This window comes from Pteropus medius, unplaced genomic scaffold (genome assembly GCF_902729225.1).
Source record: "Pteropus medius unplaced genomic scaffold, Ma_sr-lr_union100, whole genome shotgun sequence".
Taxonomy (NCBI): domain Eukaryota; kingdom Metazoa; phylum Chordata; class Mammalia; order Chiroptera; family Pteropodidae; genus Pteropus; species Pteropus medius.
Genome location: NW_024344378.1, coordinates 39489626 through 39513363, shown reverse-complemented (window position 1 = coordinate 39513363; position 23738 = coordinate 39489626). Strand labels below are relative to the sequence as shown.

Below are 23738 nucleotides of genomic sequence, written 5' to 3'. Positions count from 1 at the left end.
ACCTAATTCAGTCATTTGACAATGAATAAAAGTCTCCAAGTTATAATAGATGTGAAAATTGTCTGTTAAAATACACTAAACTTTGTTATTCTATCTATAGTTCCTTAAGTAAACAAACCAAGGCATTTCTATAGTCTGTCTTTCCAGATAGACTGTGAGCTTCTCAAGGACAGAGGCCCTATATCATATCTAGAAACTTGCAGGATGTGAGATAAGTACTAAATAAATTAATTAATTATGAATAACGTGTGTTAATAAGGAGGAAGTAATTAGATGACTGACCGTGTTTCTTTTTAGTGACTTTTTAGCATAGTGCAGGGGGCTTTGAAATCGCAAGGCCTGGTTTTGAATCCTAGTTCTTAAAGTGTATTATTAGCAAGTAACTAAGCTTCTCTCTAAACCTCATTTTCTTCATCTTTAAAAGAAAGAGATTACACGTGTGAAGTAGGTAGCATATTGTCTGACACATTAAGTGTTCATAAAGGGTGGCTAGTATTATTACAAGATACAGGTACTAAACTATTTTATCTATTTGTGTTTTATCTGTTATTTAAAATAGATAATTAAAAAGCGAAAATTTTATAGCTATGGTAGGCTGTTTCCTTACTGAAACGAAACTTCACGAACTACTAAGTGTTGATAATTAAGTGGATAATTATGGCTTTATCATTGCAATGAATACATTATTTCCTTTATAAGTCATATTTTTTTTAACCAAATAGTTTTGATGATAAATTTTTGTGGATTTCAGAAAAAAACACTAATGATTCTTCAATGCATCTTTTTTTATAGATTATAAGACATTTACTTGAATTAATATGTGTGGAGCGTATTATTTAAGGTACATATTTACATGTGGGGATGAAAAGAGTAGAAGATCTAGCCTATGTTTCTAATTTTTCAGCTTCCTTAGTAAACTTAGTCATTTTAAGTACTTCTATCACTTGCCTAGTGAAAAATACTATAACTCTTTTCTTTACATTGACTAATACTGTCATTTTCTAAAGATTTTAATGAAAATGAAAGATGTGAGAGAGCTGATTGAACAAACAAATATTCTAAGGTTTCAGATGTGACTTTAAAATTTATTTTAATTCCATGCTATTTACAGTTCTGATTTGCTGGCAAAAATGAAATAATATAAATACTCCCCAAAACAAAGCAAAAGGTGCCAGCTAACAAAAATCTTTTAAGTCCTTTTTATTCTGCATTTAAAAAAATGTATTTCAGGCTTCTCCAATAGCAAGATATCCACAAATTAGTGATTTTTTTTTTCTTGTATACCCTAGGCACTGGCCATATTTAAGGGATTCATAAACTACTATTTGGAATATAGTACTAAGAATAGAAGACATTTGATTGAAAATATTATGAGGATATTTGGCTTTCTGAAAACTGTGTTTCTGCACTTAAAATATTTTGATTGATTGTGTGGATTTACATGCTTTTCAGAGCACTTAAAAGGACAGCTTTCAGCATTTAGTCAGGGTTCCTAGGGGTCCATTTAGAGGAGTTGCCTACAAAATTGATATCAACTGGCAGTTTATGTAAGGCAACCTGACAACCTATACTCTAAAAATATAACTTAGTGAATGGGATTTATATAGTAATAGTGTCATTTGCATCTCTTTTCTCAGATGACTTTATATTTTCTCATATGCTCCTAAAATATCCCTAACATAAGGAAGCAGGCAGTTTCCATTGTAGCAATTGTCAGGCCGAAAATCACAAGGCAAATCATTGATAATCTGATATCTGAATACAGATCTTCTTAACTCTGTCTTTTCTCTTTCCATATGTTAGGTTATTTTCATCAGGTTATTTTACTGGCTCCTTAATCCAAGTTGAGATTTTAGAAATGTAAGTCTGTAGTTCTCAAGATGATTTGTTAAGTTTATGTATATGTATATTATATATACAGTAGGTACTAAGAGTGGCCCGGGAATTAAAATTACACACATTAACTTTTTCTTTCAGCTTACCAATATGCATTGTGGAAATGGTTTTCCTTTGTTGATATATTACAATTCTATATTTGATCTTTAGCAAAATAGAACATAATGATTAAAATCTATCTTCCTCTTAATTTTGGTTTATAATCTGTTAGCAATGGCCTGTTCTTTCCACTTCAAACAGCTCAGCTTGGGTTTTCTAAGAAAACAGATAAAAGCTTTATGTTTATTTTAAACATTCAGATTACTAGTGTAACTCCTTTAAAAGGTTACTTTTCTTTTTTTGCAGTAGAGGTTTAGGGAAATCTCTAAGAAACCAAAATTTAGAATGTTTTTATTGGGCTAGAAGATTTTTGTAGTTGATTATAATCATTAGTGGCCCTGAAAAAAAGAAAACTGGGATTTTTTAAACTACTTTTTAAAAACACTATTAGCAGCGTTCTCCAACCTTTTGGCACCAGGAACCCGTGCTCCTATGAGAATCTAATGCTTGATGATCTGAGAGGAAGCTGAGGCGGTGATGCTACCGGTGAGGAGCAGCTGCAAACACAGGTGAAGCTTAGCTCGCTAGCTCCCTGCTCACCTCCTGCTGTGCCGCTGGGTTCCTAACAAGCCACCGACTGGTACTGGTCTGGCGACCCCTGCTATAAGTATGTCTGAAATGGAAATCTTTAAGGTTTGATTTACAAGGATTCAAGGATTGGATCAAAGGAGTTAATTGTTCCAAGTTCGAGATCTGTATGTGTATGGGTTACAAAGTCCTGTTGTGATTGGACGGGAAGTAAACATAATTTATTTTTCTGAACTATGATTGGCTAAAATCCCTTTCTTTCCACGGTATTTTCTAATAACTGAACCCGGAGCCTTTCCTTGTTTTTATTATCTGACCAGTGAGTTTGAGGTATGTACTAGTATCGTACTAAACGTTCTCTCAAATTAGTGCGGCGACAGTTTGAATATTAAGGATGCTGACAGGAGCGTTTAGAGTTATTACAACAAAGCAGCGAGGTGTAAATCTCTGAATAGCTCAAACACGTAACTAATATCGCCGCAAACAGAAAGAATGAAAGGGTGATAGGGGTTTCTTCATTTTCATTTAAAGTTATCGACTCTTCTGCAGTAACTGAGTTCTGTGGGATGTTTTCAGTTGAAAGTCTTGCTCTGCTTTGCTGCTGTGTCTACAGGACTGTTTATTCAGACAAAATTCTGCTCATAGGGCGGGCGCGTTGTGTTCCAAAAAACATCGCTCTGGATATGCGGTGTTTAACCAGGAGTTTATTGTCTGACCCAGGGTGGAAACCAGCATACTTCACTTTCGCCTCACCCCCAGTTCTGAAGGAGCGACGAGTAGAAAGGTGGATTTCAGACATGCTTAGTAGTAGTGTTCCTGGAGGAGAGCATTCTCTTCCCCCGCCCCTCCCTTTACTTCTGAGCTTGGCTGGTCCCGCAGCAACAGCCGCAGCGTCGGGCACTACTTTCCGTCTGCGGTGGTTCCTGGGACCCTCTTCCGCGGCTCCCTCCTCCGCCCGCGCCGGCGGAAGGAGACGCACAGCGTTCTCGTAGCTTTTGCTGGTGGATGGGGAGGCGGAGTAGTACTGGCCGCGACGCGCTGGCGGCGGCCGGGGCTGCCTGCCGGCCTCCGACGGCAGTGAAGGGATTTGTCAGTTTGTTTGTTTTTGAGCTGCAGCCAGAGGCTGCAAATCGGAGAGTCTAAAGGAGTGTGAGTAGTACTGCGAGAGACCTAGGACGCTGTGCCCTTCTGGGCAGAGCGACCGGTGCGCCCCCAAGTCCGCGCTCCTTCGCTCGCGGGGCCGCCGCTGCCCTCTCGTCCGCTGTCCTCAGCATGGGCAGCCGGTAGGAGCCGGGTTTCGCTGGTTCTCTCGCAGTAAATAAGGCTACGGCTTAGGCAGTGTTGGCTATGGCGGTGGAGACACGGCCAGAACTAGTGGGGAAGCGATTTTTGTGCGTGGCAGTCGGCGAAGAGGCGCGGCCCGAGCGCGGCGAGAGCGGACGCAGCTGGCGGGGCTGGCGAGCGGGGATCATCCGTGCTGTGTCACATAGGGATAGCCGCAATCCGGACCTGGCGGTAAGAGAGCGGCACCCCTCCATCTCCGAGCCTGCTTCCGCATCCCCACTCTCTCCTAGCCGCACTTTGGGGGGTTACCTCTGGCACCTCGCTCAGCCCGGCCAACTGGCGGTCACGCCCCACTTACGAGCACACGGGGTGTTTGCCCACATCCCCTGACGGGGTCGCCGCCTCCTCGTGATAAGCATCCCCGGCGGGAGTGGTGACAGAGCGGGACTCCCCGGCATCTTCCCTGGCCCCAGCCCTGGTTCCTCGGCCGGTCTCGGGAAGGCGGCCGTGGCTTTTCCTGCGGCGACCTTACCGAAAGCAGGACTGCGAGACCAGCGCCTCACGGGCAGGTGTATGTGTGTAAGGTGTGTGTGGGGGGGTGTAGGCGGGGGTGGGGGCGGACCTTCTTGGCAGTAGGGGTCCAGCTTCACCAGTATCTCTTCCCTCGCGAAAGTCTTAATGTTGCAGTGATCGGAGACTTGAAACTTATCTGTATGGTTGGTGAGGGGAGGGAGAAACGGAAAGAGACAAATCTCTGCTTTTCCAGTCAATCTTGGGATTAGTATGTGTTTTCGAGGCAAAGGCCGCGACAGTGGTACCTGATTCAAACTCTTTCTACAGTAGTTGCTTGGATTTCTATCTGTAAACGATGAAAATGAAAATTCTGGGTTTGGAGGGCTGTAGAAATTAACTCTTTCTTCCTCCTCCCACCCCCTTTCCCTCTTATCTACCTTACTACTTCCTTTTGTTTTTTTCCATAGTGTTTTTTATTGTTGTTGTTAGAAGTGTTTTAAAACCCATTCGTTCCTGAGTTTTACACTATTTTAAACGAAGCAAAAAATATTGTAAATTAAAATGTTAAATGCCCTGCTGAACCTTTCTATTTTTCTTTGCTTGCTTTTCCTGCCAGTATTTTCTTTCAGGAATATAGAATGTGTACGATTTTGAACGAGATATACTCTGTCAGTGTTCCAAGCCATTTTCATTGGGGGACAGGTCGGAGCTAAGGGGGCGTAGTAGAGAGGCAATACATTGACTAAGCTTCCCAAGGTTAGTTTACGGATACATAATCCGTGAAATTTATTGGTAGCATCTGGGGCATTTAATTTTCACTGAAAATTTCAAACTTGAGAATATTTTTTTCTGTGTGTGTATGCAGTTTTACATTTCCAGATTCACTTTACTATCTATACATGTGCATACCTATTTTAATATTTTTGTTGGAGTTTCTTTGTGCTTCGTAAAACCTAGTTTCATTGCTATATTAATGGTGTGGTGTCATGCAGCATGTATCAATGTTGACTTGATACTGCAAAATAGGTTAGTTTTGCTAATAGGTATTTCTGTTAGGAAACAAGCAGAATAAAGGTAATTTTGAAAATTTATTGATGGTTATTCTCTTTGAACTGATAAAGAGAATCTTCCTTAAAAAGAGGTTCTTAAGTGTTCTACAGTCGTGGCAACTCAATAACTTTTGTGTAAAAGGCATATGCTGCATTTATTTCTCCTTTTACTCTGGTATGAAATTGTTTTGGCTTTTATGTAGAGGTTAGTTGCATTACAGTTAAGCATTTTAATATTATTTAAAGTCAAACATGGAATAATTTTTTGTTTCTCATACTATCTTATTTTAGTAGATACATGAAAATTAGGAAATAGTTTTAAATTATGAATATTGGTGACAATTATCAAAGTTAAATATTTTAAAAACTTTCTTACATGGAAATTTAAATGATATAAAGAGGGATTTACATATATCATGTTTGTAAAAGACAAAGTATTAATCTGGATATTGAAAAATGGAAAGTATATTTGGATGATGGGAATTGACTGGAAAGAACAGGAGGAAGGTTTCTCAGGTGATAGAAATGTTTTATATCTTGACTGTTAGTTACAGGGGTGTATAATATGTCAGAACTTATTGAATTGTACACTTAATGTCTGTGCATTCATTATATTCAGATATTACCTTAAAGAAAAAATTGTTTTCAATCATAACTATGTGAACCTTTGACAGTTTTCCTTTATCTAAGAATCTTTATTTGAAAATTTGGTTCCTATAGTGTCATCTGAGTTTTTTTAGCCTAGAACATACAGTGTTAGAGTTACTCCCAGACTTTCCTATGTGTTTTTTACATCCATATTTCCTAAATTAATAAAGCTTGGAACAGTTTAGTATCAGCAAACTTATTAAGAATCTTAGCTGTACGTATTTATGGTACATGTTTGGAAAAATAACTATCCAAACTTGAAAGTAGTTTAGGGAATACTTTGTCTCAGAAGTTAATTATTCTTCTTTTGGGTCTATGTATGAGGAATTGCCATGTGCATTAATTTCCTATGATGGCTGTTAACTAACATTGTAGTTTAAATAATACAACATGATTATCTTACAGTTCTGGAGATGACAAGTCTAACATGAGTTTTGGTGGGCTAAAATCAAGGAGTGATAGAACTCTGTTCTTTTCTGGATATTCCAGAGGAAATCTATTCCCCCTTACCCCCTTTTCCAGCTTTCAGGAGTAGTCCACATTACTTCTCTCATGACTCTTCTTTCTTAAAAGCCAGCAACATTGTATCTCTCTGACCATTCTTCTGTAGCCATATCTCCCTCTGACTCTTCTGCTAATCCTTCCACTTTTAAATACCCTTGTGATCATATTGGGCCCACCAGGATAATCCAGGATAATCTCCCCATCTGCTAATTAACAACTTTAATTAATCTGAACCTTAATTCTCTTTTGGCATATAATATAACAAAGTTACAGGTTTTGTCAGAACATAAGCATCTGGGGGGAGAGGGTGCATTTTTCTGCCCACCACACCATGGTAGCAAAAATACTCTTTTACAATAGGATCATATATGATTTGATACAAATAAATTAGGCTAAAATCATTTCTATTTTTTCATGCCAAGAGTTTTAGTGATATCACTCTCTGACCTCTTAAGTAAATAAGTTTAATGTAGAATTTTTACTAAATTATGCTTGGATAATTTTTACCTATTTCGTTGGTGACTTTTAAAAAATGGCTTGAAAACCTGGGTTATCTATTAGAATTACGTTAACCAACAAAAGACTTTTTGAACCCCTTTTATTTAGGACTTTTTGAACCCCTTTTATTTAGGACCAAGTTATTAAAGAAGTTGAAATATGTAAAGTGTATTATGAGTCCTCCGCATGTGAATTCTTTTTTTAGCCCCATCATTTAGGAAGGTTTTTACTTTGGTATATATGTTGAAAGTTGTTACTGCTGTACTTTTTGAGGAACTTTTCTGGAAGATTGATAGTATTATGAAAGGAAAGCGGGTAGTTGAAAAGTACTGTTACATAATGTTGAATATTGTTATACTGAAGAGCAAAAATTGATTTATTCTTTGTTTTACTTACTTTCATAACCGTTTAGCTATTTATTTATTTATTATCCATCCAGTCATTTGCCCACCTACCTTCCCTTGATGCTTAGAGTAATTACAACATTGTTTCAAGCCTACCTTGTCTGAAATGTGAGAATTTAAAAAAAAAAGTATCAGGTTTTTTTTAATATCCAAGGGAACAAAAAAATTATATTGTTTCATAGTTCAAACACATAAATTTGCTTTTATTTGGGGGAATTTTCTTATGGTCATTTAGTAAGGAGTGGCCGGCCTTAGAATGCAGATCTTAAACTGTTCTAAACTGCATACCTGCAAATAAAAAGTTAATTTACATATGTCTTAAATATAAAATATTCACGTGTAGAAAATTTAAAGCGATTTATGATTGATTTGTTTATAAGGAAGTTTTTTTCCAATTTTAGTTCTTCCTGTTTCTGTCTCTTCATTGAAGTTTCATATTGAGTTGGTAACTTTTGACTCCCTTGTAAGTTTTGTTAGGATAATTTTTTAGGTAAGTCTGAAATTTATAACGTAGTCTTGTAGTACTAATAATGCTATTTTCTGATTTATTCACAAAATGTTTCATGAGTGAATGAATGATTTTTACTTTATTGGTCAGGATGACCTGGATAAGTTGACCATAGGGAAAATTGGTTTAGCTGGTAGGTAGAAGTACTTTTATGTTTGGTTTAAATACACAAACTGTTTTGCCCTGTCTTGAATTTGTTGTTATTAGTCCTAAAGACTTAGGTGCAAGAAAATGAGTATGTAAGTTGCAGCTATGGCACATAAATTGTGCACTTTTAACCACCAGCTGATTTTAAAAGAAGGTAATCAGTCATCCAGTAAATGGTGTAGATTGTATGTTTCTGTGTAAAATTTAAAAAAGGAAGGTTTTTTTTTCTCACTTTTTGACCTGTCATATATACATTCTGGCACATATTTTGATTCCATCAATTTAAGATAGAGAATTTCTTCTTTTATCAGGGTAATTGGACTAAAGATGTTTTTATCATGTGAATTATGTTCTTACATTCATTCATATAGAAATGTCATCATATTTAAAAGTAGGGAAAAAAATCTAGTTATTTCAGTGTAATTGAAAGAATATAAGCTGTTTTTCTGTTTATAGATTTAATATATTATGTTTGACAATTTCAAATTTTGTACAAAGAATATATTCATCATTTAAACTCATACTCAGTTTTTCTCCTTTGCATATTTAGTACAGTGCCTAGCATTTACTTAAGTGTTAAGTAAGTATTCATGGAATGGTAAATAAGTGAGTGAATATCATATATTTCTTGAATACGATAATCCATACTAACCATCTCAGTTATCTGTTACTATTTATTCTTAATTTGAATCTTTTTTTTGTTCTGTGACATTGTGTTACCTTAGTGGTTACTTCCCCAGTATCCATTATTTATGGTGTGCTTTGACTAAAGGGTGGGCCATGCACTCCTAAGCCAATCAGTGATGTGAACTCTCTAGCTACAATGACTAGTGCATACCCTAAATTGGTCCAATCAGAATGAAGCCAAGGATAGTATTGTGTGGGTATGAATCTGAAATTTCCACAGCTATTTTTCTGCTGACAAAGCTGACATACAGAGGCTAATAAAGTCGAAAAGTCAACAGAAAAACTGTGGCTAATCAAATTGTTTTCTGAAGCCTGTTGGATTTTTCACTTTATGGGATTTTTCATCATGGAAGAATAAGTAAATTTATGTTTGTTTTTGTTGGTTTTTCTCTTCTTTGGAACTAAAAACATGTTAGCTGATATGGTAATATTTCATTACATTTTTTTGAACTAATATGAAAGAAAGGTGTTTTCTTGACCCTTTTGCCTTGTTGTTTAATGTTAAGACATGAGACTTATATGAATTTTGAATAACTTCAGTGATGATTTTCAAGAAGGGTGATATGTTCTGCTTTATTGTGTACAGGTGTATCCCAAAGCTTTGAAAAACTAATGTATATAAAACAAATATCTAAGTAATTAAAAATAAATAAAATTTGAATTTTTTATGTCAGGAAGTGTGCTATAAACCCCTTAGAGTTAAAAAGAAATTTCAGGAAAGAGGTATCATTAATATTTCAGAAATTAATAAGAAATGACAACCTTTACTTTTTAGATTAGATACCATAAATGTTGTATGTTTCTCCTCTATGTCAGTGTTGACCAGATAAGTAACTATAGATATGCTATTCCTTATCTGAAGTTCTGGTACCAGAAATGTTTTTAATGATTCATCCAGAAAACCTGAATGACTGAACTTTTTTTTTTTTTTAATTTTAGAACCAAATATTTTTGTTTTGTAGGAGAAATATTAATGTGCTTAATTTTAGAGTGCTGCTCTAAACTCCATATTTACATACAATATAGGCACTTTTACATACAATATACATATAATACGTATACTATATTAACTGTACTCACTACCATAATAAATGCTGTATTTAACTTTATAAAATCCAACAGATTTTGAAGTACAAAACATCTAGTCGGAAGAGTTTGAGATGAGAAATTGTTATTTAAAAACTAATTCTGATGTTTTTAAATAGCAATTTCATCATCAGATATATAACTAAAATGGAATTTCTAGATCATATGGTAGCTCTATTTTTAATTTTTTGAGGAGCCTCCATATAGTTTTCATAGTGGCTGTACCGATTTGTAATCTCACCAACAATGTACAGGGATTTCCTAATAGTTTTTTTAATGTGGATTTTTAACAAACTTATTTGATGTAAATTTTTAAATCATCAGTTTTAAGGGTTATACAATATACCTTCATTTTAAGATTGTTTCTTGTAAAAAAAAAAAGATTGTTATTTACTAAAAATTGAAATGTTTTAAAATGCCAACAATCCCTGATTATCTAACTGTATAGAACCTTTTCATGTAGGATTTATATTTTATTTTACACCTTAGCTAGTCTATAAAATTATTCTAGTAAACCCATTGATGAAAAAATTTATTTCCATCTTATAATGTAGAACCTTATTAATATAATTGTAAAATATACGATCGATTAGTAGAAAACAGCTTATTATCCATTTATTGTTTGGTTAGACATATTGCTAAAATTGTAAGGTTATATAATATGGTCTAGTCCATATAGCAATTCTGTTATTGAATTTGAGCACAGTAGATAAATGCTTAAACCTATAAGTATAAACCTTCAGTCTTTTTAATGAAAAGTATGACTATATTATAATCTGTCTTTTGGAATTTGTTGGATAGTAGACCTTTGGAATTAATAAGAATTTTGAATTATATATATATTTTTAACAGATTACATATTTCAGGTATAGTTTTTTCATCTATATTCGTTCAAACCAGCTTAACAAAACTGATATTAGTACTACCTTTTGAAATTAGTTTGAATAAATAGGAATTGTATATAAGTTTGTGTAAATATATATAACTGATCACTTAAAAGACCTTAGTTTTCATTGAAACATTTCTCAAAAATACTTTTAACGTTTTACTTGATTTATATTTGGGGCCTCAGTTTTTTCATTTATCAAGTCAATATGAATGGTCTAGAATTGATCTAGATCCAGAGTTTTTCCTATTCTGTAATTCTAGAATTGTGAAGTTAATAGTTTTTACTTGTAAGGTCTTGGAATTGAAGCATTTATTAAGCAAAATTAAATTTTACATTTGCCCTAGAAACTTTTAATTCTGACTTAATGAAACTTTTCATAATAACATACCTATTGTGTTTCATTACAAGGACCACAATTCTCCTATGTAAATTACATGATTTCTGTTTCTTTTGGATGATCAAGATGAGTTCATAATATTTGTATTTTTATGGTTGGACTAATTGAGGTATAAAATAAATATTCCAAGGAAACAATATTGGGCCTTGAAGTAATTCGGTGTATGTTTCTTCATGCACTTGGAAGTTTTGATTGGCTACATGTAATTTTTTGGTAAAAATACCGTATAGTTCAAATTAATTTTCGGAAATCAGATATTGCTTCTCCAGATGGTTAGTAATTCACAGATTTTCAAAGTTTTTTTTTAAGTCCTTTATATTGCTTTAATAAATATTCTCCTAAACCTTTGCTTTTTCTTGATTTTATATTGTATCCTCATGATTCAAGTCCTCTTGGGACTTCCTTTCCTGACTACAGTTCTTCCCATCTTCTTAGTTTAGTATTAGAGATTCAGTACTTTGTTCACTGTGTTTTGTTTTGTTTTGTTTTTCAGTCTTATTTGCTTTGGAGAATTACCTGTACTACTTTGACTCATTACTCACAAATCTGCAACTTAAGCATTGGCCTTCAGTTTGGATCTACCTTTGATGTCTTTCTATGAATGCACTCCACCTGAGTCTGATATGAGTCTAAAGTGTAATTTTTTATTTTCATGTAAAGCCAGTTCCCCTTTTGACACTTATTTTGAAGTCTCATCTGGGCTTGAAATCTACTTCATCCTTTACCTTTTTACCACCTAGAATTCACCACCCAAATTCTACAGATTTCTTCCTTCAAAATGCAGTCTGCTCTCTCCACCCTCCCCCACCTGTGTTTTTCGGTTTGTACCACCACTTTGTTCAAACCTTCATTATTCCAGGTATGTATTTAGGGATATTTATACTTTTAAGTTTCTTCCTTTTCCAGTCTGTTCTTTTCAGTGTGAACAGATTACTCATCCCGGTTTCCCTTTAGCTCACTTTTGTAGTTTTTCCTTTGCTTATCCGATAAAGTCTAAACTCCATTCTCTGATATTCAGACATTCTCAATCTTGTTCCTATCCTTTGAAATTTAAAATTCTCTAATCATTTATTAAAAACCGTTGGGGGGTTTTAGTAAATCTTTTGCTGGAATTTTAAAAATATTATAACTGTCACTTTTGTACTATTTATGAAATCGTAAAATGCATTTTGTTTCCTTTTGAATTTCATTTGCTGATAAAAAATTTCCAATGTCAAACTGATCTTAGACATAATTTCTTTTGTTGAAAATGGTTTTGAGAAATGAGATAACAGATTCTTATTGAATCAAATGGTGTATAAAGTATTAGTTATTCCATTTGTGTTCATGAAAAATGAAATCTAGTTTAACAGTAGTTTATACAATATTCATGAATCTAGAAATGACACTTTTCTTTGATTTTAAGATACACACTTTCCACTTTATAATGTTTCTGAAATTAAGGCACAGTTTACCTACAGTTTATGTCAAAAGTGACTTGTTTACCACTAAGCAGAATATTAAGTGGCATATACTGGTAGTAGTCTGCAAAGTGTGCGATCTTAGTCATGTAGAACTTTTAGTCTTAGTATCCTTTTAAACGCTTACAGATTATTCCATAGAGCTTTGATTTTTGTGAGTTAATATCGAATTTTACTGTATTAAAAATTAAAATTGAGAAGTTAGAACATACAAGCACAAATTCAGTTATCTGTCAGAACAATGCTATCACATATGTAGCCTATAGAAAACTGCTCTATATACTGATGAGAGAATAAGAATAGAAAATGTAGATAGTATCTTATTATTATGAAAAGTTTTATGCTACTAACCCTTTGTGTGGGTTCAGTTACTCCCTAAAACCTGTGGTGAAGATATCTGTTCATCTGATTATCTCCTTAGTTGGGATTATTTACATTGGTATCATGGCAAGTATTTAAATTTTAAGTTGAATTTGGCTTCATCATTTCAGTTGTCTAGTATTTTCCATATTAGTATGAAAATTATGTATTGTAAATGTAGATGATTTCTTGTCACATGCCAGAGAATATAGAAACAGTAGAATATGCATTAGAAAGAAACTAAGTCAGCATTCATAGTATTTTTTAAAGCTAGGAGAGGTCTTTGTGACTAAATCACGTGAAAGATTGTCACTTAGAAGCTGAAATACCCAGTCTGTCTGTCAAAGTTAGGAGTTTAAGATTCAGAAAATATCTTTAGGTTCAGAGGAATATCAGAGGAGGAAGTAGTATGTTAATATATGGATAAAGCTATGCATTGCCATTTAATGTAAAATGATTTTATGTATATTAATAGATTTATTTCCTCTCTAAATTCTTATTCCTTAGATTGAATCTTAGCATCAAGGCAATACAGTACTAGGTAAGATATTTAAACTGTGAAACAATTTAAAGTTGTTAAACCGTTTGAATGTGTTGAATAGCATCATACTATTATTTTGATATTTCTTCTTCAAAAACACATCGATGAAACATTGATCATATTTTATAGTCTTTCCCTTATCCCCTAAAATGTTTTATTGCCTTCACTTTCAAAATCTGTTATCATATTTTAATATTAAAGTGAATCATTTTAAGGGAAACCATTTTACATTGGTTCTCTTATAAAGAGAACTACCAATATTTTAAATTTACTTTGAATTTTTAGTGTTCAGAGCAAACGAGAATTGCGGTGAATTAAAATGTTATCAACTTTCAAAGTGATTTTCACTAAGCCTTACTGGCTTTTTGGATTGCTTTCTGGGGTTCATTGGAAAAATAAAGGCCAGAGGGTATAGGAAAAAAGGAAGAAACCTGAAGGTACTTAATTCTAGTCCTCAACCCCTTTAATTAAAACAGCTTTGATTTTATCAGTTTTATTTAATAATCATTTCTCAGGTCAAAAAAATGATCATGTAGTTCTTTTTTTCAGGGAGAAAAAAGAGAAACTGTTAAAACTGTTAAAGAGAAACTTTTCCTGACAAAATTTTGAAACTGGTAGGTTATATAGGGAGAAGTAACTAACATACAACTATTGTTAAAGGCAATGAATATTATTATAGCAAATGAATAACTTTTTTTGTAATTAAGAATCAAAGCTGTGATTATATAGTGACACTTGATGAGGGATATTTCTGGAAAAGATTAAACTAATGTAGTCCAGGTATGTAATTTCTTAGTGATCAGTGGAGCATGCAGATGAACCTCATATATATGACTATTATCAGTGATTTTCAACTTCTTTAATCTAGTATTCATTTCAGTCTTCCAGTGGATAGGGTTTTAATGTGCATGAAAATCTTGGGGGGGGGTGCGGGGGAGAGCTCTATACTTAAAGTGCTATATTCTATATCTCACACCTAGATATTTTGATCTTGAGTATGAGTTCAAGGACCAGAAGTCTCTATTTTATTGTAAATTGTTTCTTTTAGGTACCAAGGCAACATAAAAGTTATATCCAGAATTTCACTCTCACCACTGCTCTCATCAGCCCAGTTTACTTTGCCACTTTTTAAATAACCACTTTTAGTAATTCAAGTGTCTTTCTAGAGATTCTTTACAAAGATAGGAGCAAGCATACATAGTCTCATTTCTCCCATTCATATGTAATCCATCTGAGCATCACTAAAAGGAAAACAAGCACACATTACGAGTCTCCTAATAAGTATATTTGGAAGTACACAGCCTAGCCAGTGAAGTATTTTTACTAAAAATTATTGATCTTGAATATAATCAAGCTTCTGTTTGCAGGACATATAAGGGTAGAAGAGCATGTTAAAGTAGATCATGAGGATGCAGTCAGCGAAATCTAAAATGTGGGAAATTTTAGAGCTGTGGGAGTTTTAATTAACATCATGGCCACTAGCTTCATGTGGCAATTTCAATTAATTAAAATTTAGTAAAATTAAAAAGCAGTTCTTCATTTTCGCTAACCACATTTCAACTTCTCAGTTGCCACATATAGCTAGTGGCTATGGTTTTAGACAGCACAGATCTTTCAATCATTGCAGAAATTTCTGTTGGACACTGCTATTCTAGAACAGCCATTAAAAGAATATACAGTGTAACATCTAGGCTAGTAGAAGGAAAAACTGGAATAATAAAAATTTAAAGGAAGGCAAGGAAGGAGAGATAAAGAAACAACATAACATAGGTGAGACAAAACAAAATGATACAATTTAAACTCAAATATATCAGTAATTACTTAAATGTAAACTGACTAAATGCTTCTATTAAGAGGCAGGTTATCAAAGCTGAAGGAGAAAACCCAAATAACATACCTATTTGCTGTTTACAACAAATCCATCTAAAACATCAGAATACTTAAAAGTGGATTTAAAGAGAGGAAAGAATTCCATGCAATGCTAATTAAAGATAGTTGATGTGGCTATGTTAAAATTACTGTTTAAGGCGAGAAGCATTATTTGAGATAAACAGGGCTTATGATAAAAGAATTTATTCAGCAAGAAGATACAATAATTTTAATTTTATAAGCACCTGTGATGTGACTTAAAATATAGAAAGCTGAAATTGATAAATGGCTAAATATGCAATCATATTAGAACTAGCTGTAAAAGAGTAATGAATAGAAGTTTTAGAGTAATAGATACTTGCCTTGACCATCCACAAAGTGGTTGTGTGAATGAGATAGTATAATCAATAAATATACTATCATTTCAGTGAATATTGAATGAATAAATACTGAAATGCTTTTATTTAGTAAATATTTGAGAACCTAGTATACGCCAGGCACTGTTTAAGACTTGTATGTTGTTAAGGTGTACAACTTTAATCAAATGTAAAATATTGTCATAAATGCTTAATGAATAATAAGGAGTGATACCTGTATGGATTCACAGAAGTGAGCAATACAGATTTGAAGGATATGTTTATTGAGAAAATAGAACATTTTGAGTCCCTGAGAGTGACTGGCAGTTAGAATATGAGAAGAGGGGTAAAATGCTTTGGGTAGGGAGAATAGAATGAGGAAAAGCAAACCAGTTGGCTTCACAGAGGGTTTGTATTGGAGAAACAATAAGAAAAATAATTTGAAAATTAGGGCCAGATTTTACTATCAGATCGAGAAATGTGCGATAATATCTAGGGAGTGGTTGAGTGAAAGAAACAGCATAATACTTGTTTACCAGCTTTATGAATATTTCTAAAGGTAGATGAAAGGGCCTGGTCCATGCACATAATTAAATTTAGTAGATGAAGCAACAGACTGATTTCCACAGAGATGTACCTGTTTACGCTTTTACCTGCCATTTATAAGAACATCAGCTTTCTCACATCCTTATCAGTATTGGATGTTGTCAGTCATAATCTTTGCCTGATTGTCCAAAAAATGGTACTTTGCTTTAATTTGCATTTATGTTTTTTGAGTTTCATATACTTATCAGCCTTTATTTTTTTAAAAATGTAAATAGGCTGTTCATATTTTGGCCCATTTTGTGATTCAATTTTTTACTGATCTATAGGCTCTCTTTATGTTTAAGATTTTTCTTTTTTAAATATGTGATACAAGTTTTTCCTAGTCTTTTGCTGTTTTTAAATGTTCATACTACATTTCTCCTCATGTCTTCGGTAATCATTAATAGGGTTAGTAAGTTTTTTCCTTTGTGTCTTGCCTAAGGAATCCTCTTAACCCTAAATTATATTTTAAACATTCACTGCCCCACACTGATATGAAATGTCTTATCTTTTGCTGTATTTTGATAAATACGGACTTTCTGCTATATTTCATTTATCTGTTTCTTGTAACACGGGACCAGAGTGTTTTAGTTGCATTTTATAGAATCTTAATAATTGTTAAGCCAAACCGGTTTTTTACTTTTCATTTTCAAAAATGTGTTGGACATTATTGCATTTAGATTTTTAAAAACTTTTTTTTTGTTACAAAATATACATTACAGAGGATTTACCATTTTAACCATTTTTAAGAGTAGTGTAGTGGTATTGAGAACATTCACATTCTTATGCAACTGTTACCACTACCTATCAGCAGAAGTTATCCCAAAAAGAAACTCTGTACTTACTAATAACTCTCCATTCCCCCTTACCCTAGCCCCCGATCACTTCTAATCTACTTTCTGTCTCTGAATTTGCCCATATTTCATGTCAGTGGAGTCATACAATAGTTGTCCTTTAGTGTCTGGCTTATTTAATTTAGTGTAATGTTATTTAAGGTTCATCCAAGGATCATAAATTCATTTTTATAACTGAATAATATTCTCTTGCATGCACATACCACATTTTGTTTATGTGTTCATCCGTTATTGGACACTTGACAACTTGTTCTACTTTTTGGCTATTATGAATAATGCTGCTTTGAACATTGGTGTACAAATATCTTTTCAGGTTTGTACTTTCAGTTCTCTTGGGTATATCTGTCCACAAGTAGAATTGCTAGATCATATGGTAATTCTGTTTAGTTTTCTGAGGAACCATCATACAGTTTTCTTCAGTGGCTGCCATCATTTTATATACCCATCAGCAATACACATGAGTTCCAATTTCTCCACATCCTAGCCAACACTTGATATTTTCTTGGGTGTGTGTATGTGTGTGTGTGTGTGTGTGTGTGTGTGTGTGTGTGTGTGTTTTCAAAATAGCTATCTTAATGGCTGTGAATTGTTATATTATTGTGGTTTTGATTGGCATTTTCCTAATAATTAATGACGTTGAGCATCTTTTCATGTACCTATTGGACATTTGTATATCGTCGAAGAAATGTTCATTCAGGTCCTTCGCCTATTTTAAAATTAGGTTGATTTTTGTTGTTTAGTTTTTTATATATTCTGGATATAATCCTTTATCAGATAGACAGTTTGTAATTTCTCTCATTCTGTGGTTTGCTTTTTCACTGTCTTGTTAGTGTCTTTTGGTACACAAGAATTTTTAATGTTGATGCAGTTCAGTTTTTCTTTTTTCTTTTTGTCTGTGCTTCTAGTGTCATATCCAAGAATTTATCGCCAAACCTAGGACCAGCTTTTGTATTGTATGTTTTCTTTTGTAGTTTTAACTTTTGCATTTAGTTCTTTGATATCTTTTGAGTTTATTTTTTTAAATAATATTTTTACAGTTTTTATGAAATATTGTATTAGTTTCAGGTGTACAATGTAGTGATTAGACATTTATATAACTTATGAAGTGATCACCCTGATAAATCTAGTACCTATCTGACACCATACATGGTACAATATTATCGACTTATTATTAACCACATCCCTTATGCTATATTTGACATCCCCATGACTTTTGTAATTACCAATTTGTATTTCTTAATTCTTTCTCCTTTTTCACTCACTGCCCAACTCCCCTATCATCTGTCAACCATCAAAATGTTCTCGGTATCCATAAGTTGGTTTCTGTTTTGTTTGTTTTGCTCTTTAGATTTTACATGTAAGTGAAATCATATGGCATCTGTCTTTTTCTTACTCCAGTCAGCACAATACCCTCCATGTCTATCCATGTTATTGTAGTTGGCAAGACCCCATTCCTTTTTTAATGGCTGAGGAATAGTCTATTGTATATGTGTGCCACCTCTTCTTTAACCATTCATCCATTGATGGACACCCAGGTTTCTGCCATATATTTGCTACTGTAAATAATGAATGCTGCAGTGAACATGTGGATTCACATATCCCTTCAAATTAGTGTTTTGGGTTTGTTCGGATAAACAGGATTACTGGATGCTTATTTGTCTCTTGTATAGCCTTTGTTTTAAACTCTGTTTTGTAAAAGTATTGCTGCCCTAGCTTTTGTTGTTGTTGTTTCCATTTATGAAAGTATCTTTTTCCATCCCTTTACTTTTTTACATCATGTGTGTCTTTTGATCTGAAGTGAGACTTGTAGGCAGCATGTGTGAGGGTCTTGTTTTCTCATCCATATCTTTTGATTAGAACATTTAATCCATTTACATTCAAAGTAAGTATTGATAAATATGTAGTTATTGCCATCTTATTATTTATATTTTTCTTTCTTTCTTTCTTTTTCTTTTCTTTTTCCTCTTTTTCTTCTTAAAGAAATCCTCCTAACATTTCTTGTAATACTGGTTTGGTATTGATGAACTCTTTTAGCTCTCTGTTGTCTTTATCTGTCATTTGATTCTAAATGATAGCTTTGCTGGATAGAGTAATCTTGGTTGTAAGCTCTTGCTTTTCATCATTTTTAATATTTTGTGCTAATCCCTTCTGGCCTGCAAAGTTTCTGTTGAGAAATCATCTGATAGTCTTATGAGACTTCCCTTGTAGGTAACTAATTGCTTTTCTCTTGTCGCTCTTAAGATTTTCTCTTTGTCTTTAACCTTCGGTATTTTAATTATGTTGTGTCTTGGTGTGAGCCTCTTTGGGTTCATTTGTTTGGGGACTCTGAGCTTCTTGGCGTTGTGTCTCTTTCCTTCAGCAGGTTAGGGCAGTTTTCTGTCATTATTTCCTCAAATAGATTTTCAATTCCTTGCTCTCTCTCTTTTTGTACCCTTCTGATATGAATGTTGGTGTGCTTCATGTCTCAGAGGTCCCTAAAACTGTCCTCATTTTAGGGGATTCTTTTTCCTTGTTGCTGTTCTGATTGGGTGTTTTCTGCTACCTTATATTCTAAAACACTGGTTCAGTCATCTGCTTCATCTCATCTGTTGTTGATTCTCTCTAATGTATTTTTCATTTCAGTTATTATAGTCTTCATTTCTGACTGGTTCTTTTTTATGTTTTCTATCTCTTCGTTAAAGTTCTCAGTGATTTCATCTACTCTTTCCCTAAGTTCATTGAATAGCCTTTCATTGAATAACCAGTATTTTGAACTCTGCATCTGGTAGAGTGCTTGTTTTTTGTTTAGTTAATTGTCTAGATATTTGTTCTGTTCTTTCATTTGGGACGTGTTTGTTTGCCTTCCATTTTGGCTGCCTCCTCATGTCTGTTTTTGTGTATTAGGTAGGGCTCCTATGTCTCTTCGTCTTAGTTGAGTGGCCTTTCGTAGTAGGTGTTCTCTTGGGCTCTGTGGCGCAATTTCCCTGGTCACCTAAGCCAGGTGCTCCTGTTATGTCCCTTGTATGGGTTGTGTGTGCCCTCCTGTTATAGTTGAGCCTTTTTGCTATTTGTGTATCAGTGGGAGTGATTGACCCTGGGGTTGATTAATTGTGAGGACTTGCCATTGACTACAGTGGAGGAGCTGTTGTGTAAGAGGGCTGCCCCTATGGAGCGGGATTTGCTTTAGCAGGGCTCTGGTGCCCTTTGGGTGTGTCTTCCTTGGATGCAGCCCTTGGTGGTGCTCTTCCTTAGTCAGAAGCCAGCCACCGGGGCCACCTGGCCAGTTACCATTTAATCTACAGATAGCTACCGTCTATGCTGGGCTTAAAGGTGCCTTGACAGGCCAAATCAGAAACTGAGGCTGGCTACCACTAATGCCAGGCCTGGGGTTGCTCAGTAAGAGGTACAGGGTACGCCAAGGCCAGATATTGCTTGTTTGGGTTTTGTGAACCTTGAGCAATTTTAGGAAAGTTTGCAGCGTTAGCCAAGACAGGCCATTTGTATGAAAAAGCCACTGGAGGTGGCTTGAGTGGGCTCGCAATTTGGGCCTAGCAGGGTCTTAGGGAATCACCAGGAAGAGGCCACCAGTTTTAGCCAGGTTGTTGGAGACTCAGCTATGGCAGCTGCCTGCCTCTGTATGCCGGGAGTGGGAGGGCTCAACAAAGAGACCATAGATTCTGCCAGAAGTGCTGTCTGAGAGAAAACTGCCCCTCCAGTCCTCTCCTGAATCCATACAACCCAGTTCCTCCTTGTATGTTCCTGGCACATTTCGAGTGGCTGCCCCGGCGCTGGGGAGCCTGGTGTGGGACCGAGACCTCTTGCTTCTCTGGGGGCACCTTTGCAGCCAAGATATCTCTCCTATTTCTCAACTGCCACAGATGGGCGTGGGGACCAGACCATGCCACATCATCACCCCCCACTGGTCTTAAGGTGGCCTTCTCTATGTCCCCAGTTGTAGGACTTCTGTTCAGCTAGACTTCAGGTGACTACCAATTATGGTTGTTCTGTGGTTTAGTTGTAATTTTGATGTGGTCATGAGAGGAGGCAGACACAGGGTTTACCTACTCTGCCATCTTGGCCAGAACTCTCTCGAGTTGATTTTTGTATACAGTGTAAGATAAGGATTTAACTTCATTCTTTGCATGTGAGTAGCCAGTTTCCCTTAGCACCATTTATTGAAAACACTTTCCTTTTTTCATTGAATGTTCTTGACCCCCTTGGCAAGATAGAGGATTTATTTTTGAGTTCTGTATTCGATTCCATTGGTCTCTCTGTGTCTGTATTCTGGTACCATACTATTTTGGTTGCTTTACATATGAGTAAGTTTGAAATCAGGAAGTGTGATTCTTCCAACTTTGCTCTTCTTTTTGAAGATCGTTTTGGCTGTTTAGGTTTCCTTGAGATTTTATATGAATTTTAGGATTGATTTTTCTATTTTTGCAAAAATTATCATTGAGCTTTTGCTATAGATTGTATTGACTTCTTTTGGTAGAATCCACTTGGGTAGAATGTTTTCCAGTCCATGAACACAGAATGTCTTTCCATTTATTTGTCTTTAAATTTTTTCATCAACTTGTTTTCAGTATACACATTTTTTGCCTCTTTGGTTAAGTTGATTGCTAAATATGTTATTCTTTTTGATGCTTTTATAAATGGAATTGTTTCTTTAATTTTCTTTTCAGATTGCTCATTGTTAGTGTTTAGAAATGCAACTTTTTAAAACATTTTGATTGTGTACCCCGCAACTTTACTGAATTTATTTAATCTAACAGTTTTTTTCTGAGTCTGAAAATTTTAGAGTTTTCTGCATACAAGATCCTGTTGTCTGCAAAAAGAAATCATCTTTCTTCTCTCCAATTTGGATTTTTTTCCTTGTCTAATTTTCTATCTAGAATGTTCAAACCCTATTTTATAGAAGTTGTAAAAGCAAGCATTGTGTCTTCTTGATCTTAGATGAAAAGTTTGCATTCTTTTGCCATTGTGTCTGGTGTTAGGTTTGGAATTTTCATATATGGCTTTTATGATGTTGAGGTAGTTTTTTTTTTCTAGTCCTAGTTTGTTGTGTGTTTTTATTGGGAAAGGATATCAATTTTTGTCAGATGCTTTTTCTGTATCAATTGAGATGATCATATGTTTTTTCCCCTCTCTTATTCATTTAATATGGCATATTCTATTGATTTTTCTGTCAAACTATCCTTGTAATCCAAGTATAAATCCCACTTATTTGTATAATTTTTAAAATAATTTTTTATTTAAAACATTGTCATTTTTCCTTCTCCCACAAATATCCTGGTAGAATTATATACAGTTTATAGACAAATTTGGGAAGAATTAATCCCTTCCCATTTTTGATTCTGCACTTTAAATAACAGAAAATCCCTCCATGTTTTCAGGGTTTTTTTTTTTTTTAAATAGTTCTGCAGTGATTTTATTCATGTTGGTCTTTTTTTGTTAGGTTTATTCTAAAATACTGTATATTTTGATTTTTAAATATATATAGACATGCCCTGAATCATTAATACGTACCTTTAAAAATTACTGATTTGTTTTCCCAAATGCAACTGTTAGACTAAAAATAATGTCCCCTTTCTTTTCTCCTTTGTATATTTTCAGCTCATATAATTCCTAGCTCTTTTCATTAATGGACTTAAGAAAGTTACAGTAAAGTAGAGGTTACATGTAAGCAAAGTGTCATACAAGAAAAAGTGAAATGATGTTACTAACATCTTAAATCTTGCCTGGATTTTTCAATAGGCTCTTAAAAATGTTATTTCCATTTCGTGCCTTTTGTTTTGTAATTGTAATCAGTGGTAATATAAATTTATTTTATAGAGCTTTACTTTTAGATGTAGCAGTTATCTTTAAGTAAAATTATAATCCAAATTTCTATATTCGAAAATATAAAAATACAGATATTTTGGTGGTGATTATTCACTATATAAAAAGAAATACATATCAGAATCCTTTAAATTTTAAAGTGTATTTAAATTATCTCCTAAGGTATCAATTCCTTTTAAGCACTACATTTTCTAAGTGTTGTATTTGTCATAAAATTACACTCTGTTAAGGATGGTATATATATATAGACTTTCTGTAGGTTTCTTTTTCATCTCCTCTGCAGTAGACTCCATTCTCAATTGATTTCTCACCTATGTTACATTTTAGAGAATTGTTGTTTTTATTTCTCAAAGACTGTATTTTGAATGTTAAAACTTGAAGACTAGGAAACTGTGCTTATGTAGTACACTATTTTTTCATGTATTTTCTTCAGGTTTTAATATTTTGAACCTTGGTAGAGTTTAGGAGATAGAGCAGAATGTATCCATTTTAATAACTGATTAAGCTTTCTGGATTCTTAACTGAGACAGTTACTTGTGAAATTTTAAAATGTATGAAGGAAAATATATAGTTTTACTAAATTCCAAAAACGCAAAAGGGTGACAGTATCATAGGTGCATTAGGTACTAATTTATTGTCTAGTCTTTTTTTTTTAAATCATTTTTTTATATAAGACAGAAAAGAAATAATCCAGATTTTGACAAAACGTTTATTTAGACCTTGTTCCAAGGAGGGTTTTTTGTTTGTTTTTTTTTTTTA

General features: G+C 34.1%; 1 protein-coding gene across 3 annotated transcripts in view; it reads left to right on the top strand.

Moving 5' to 3' along the window:
* JMJD1C (jumonji domain containing 1C) overlaps positions 1 to 23738 on the top strand; it is a 305718-nt gene that overhangs the window by 45229 nt on the left and 236751 nt on the right. Inside the window, exon 1 of one of the 3 annotated variants that reach the window (XM_039871913.1) lies at positions 3521 to 4038. The exons of 1 other annotated variant lie outside the window; for it this stretch is intronic. In XM_039871913.1, coding sequence (XP_039727847.1) covers positions 3871 to 4038 — 168 coding nt within the window. In that variant the 5' untranslated portion in view covers positions 3521 to 3870. Of the gene's footprint in view, positions 1 to 3520; positions 4039 to 23738 lie in introns of those variants that run through there. One more of the 3 variants, XM_039871914.1, reaches the window with a different exon arrangement.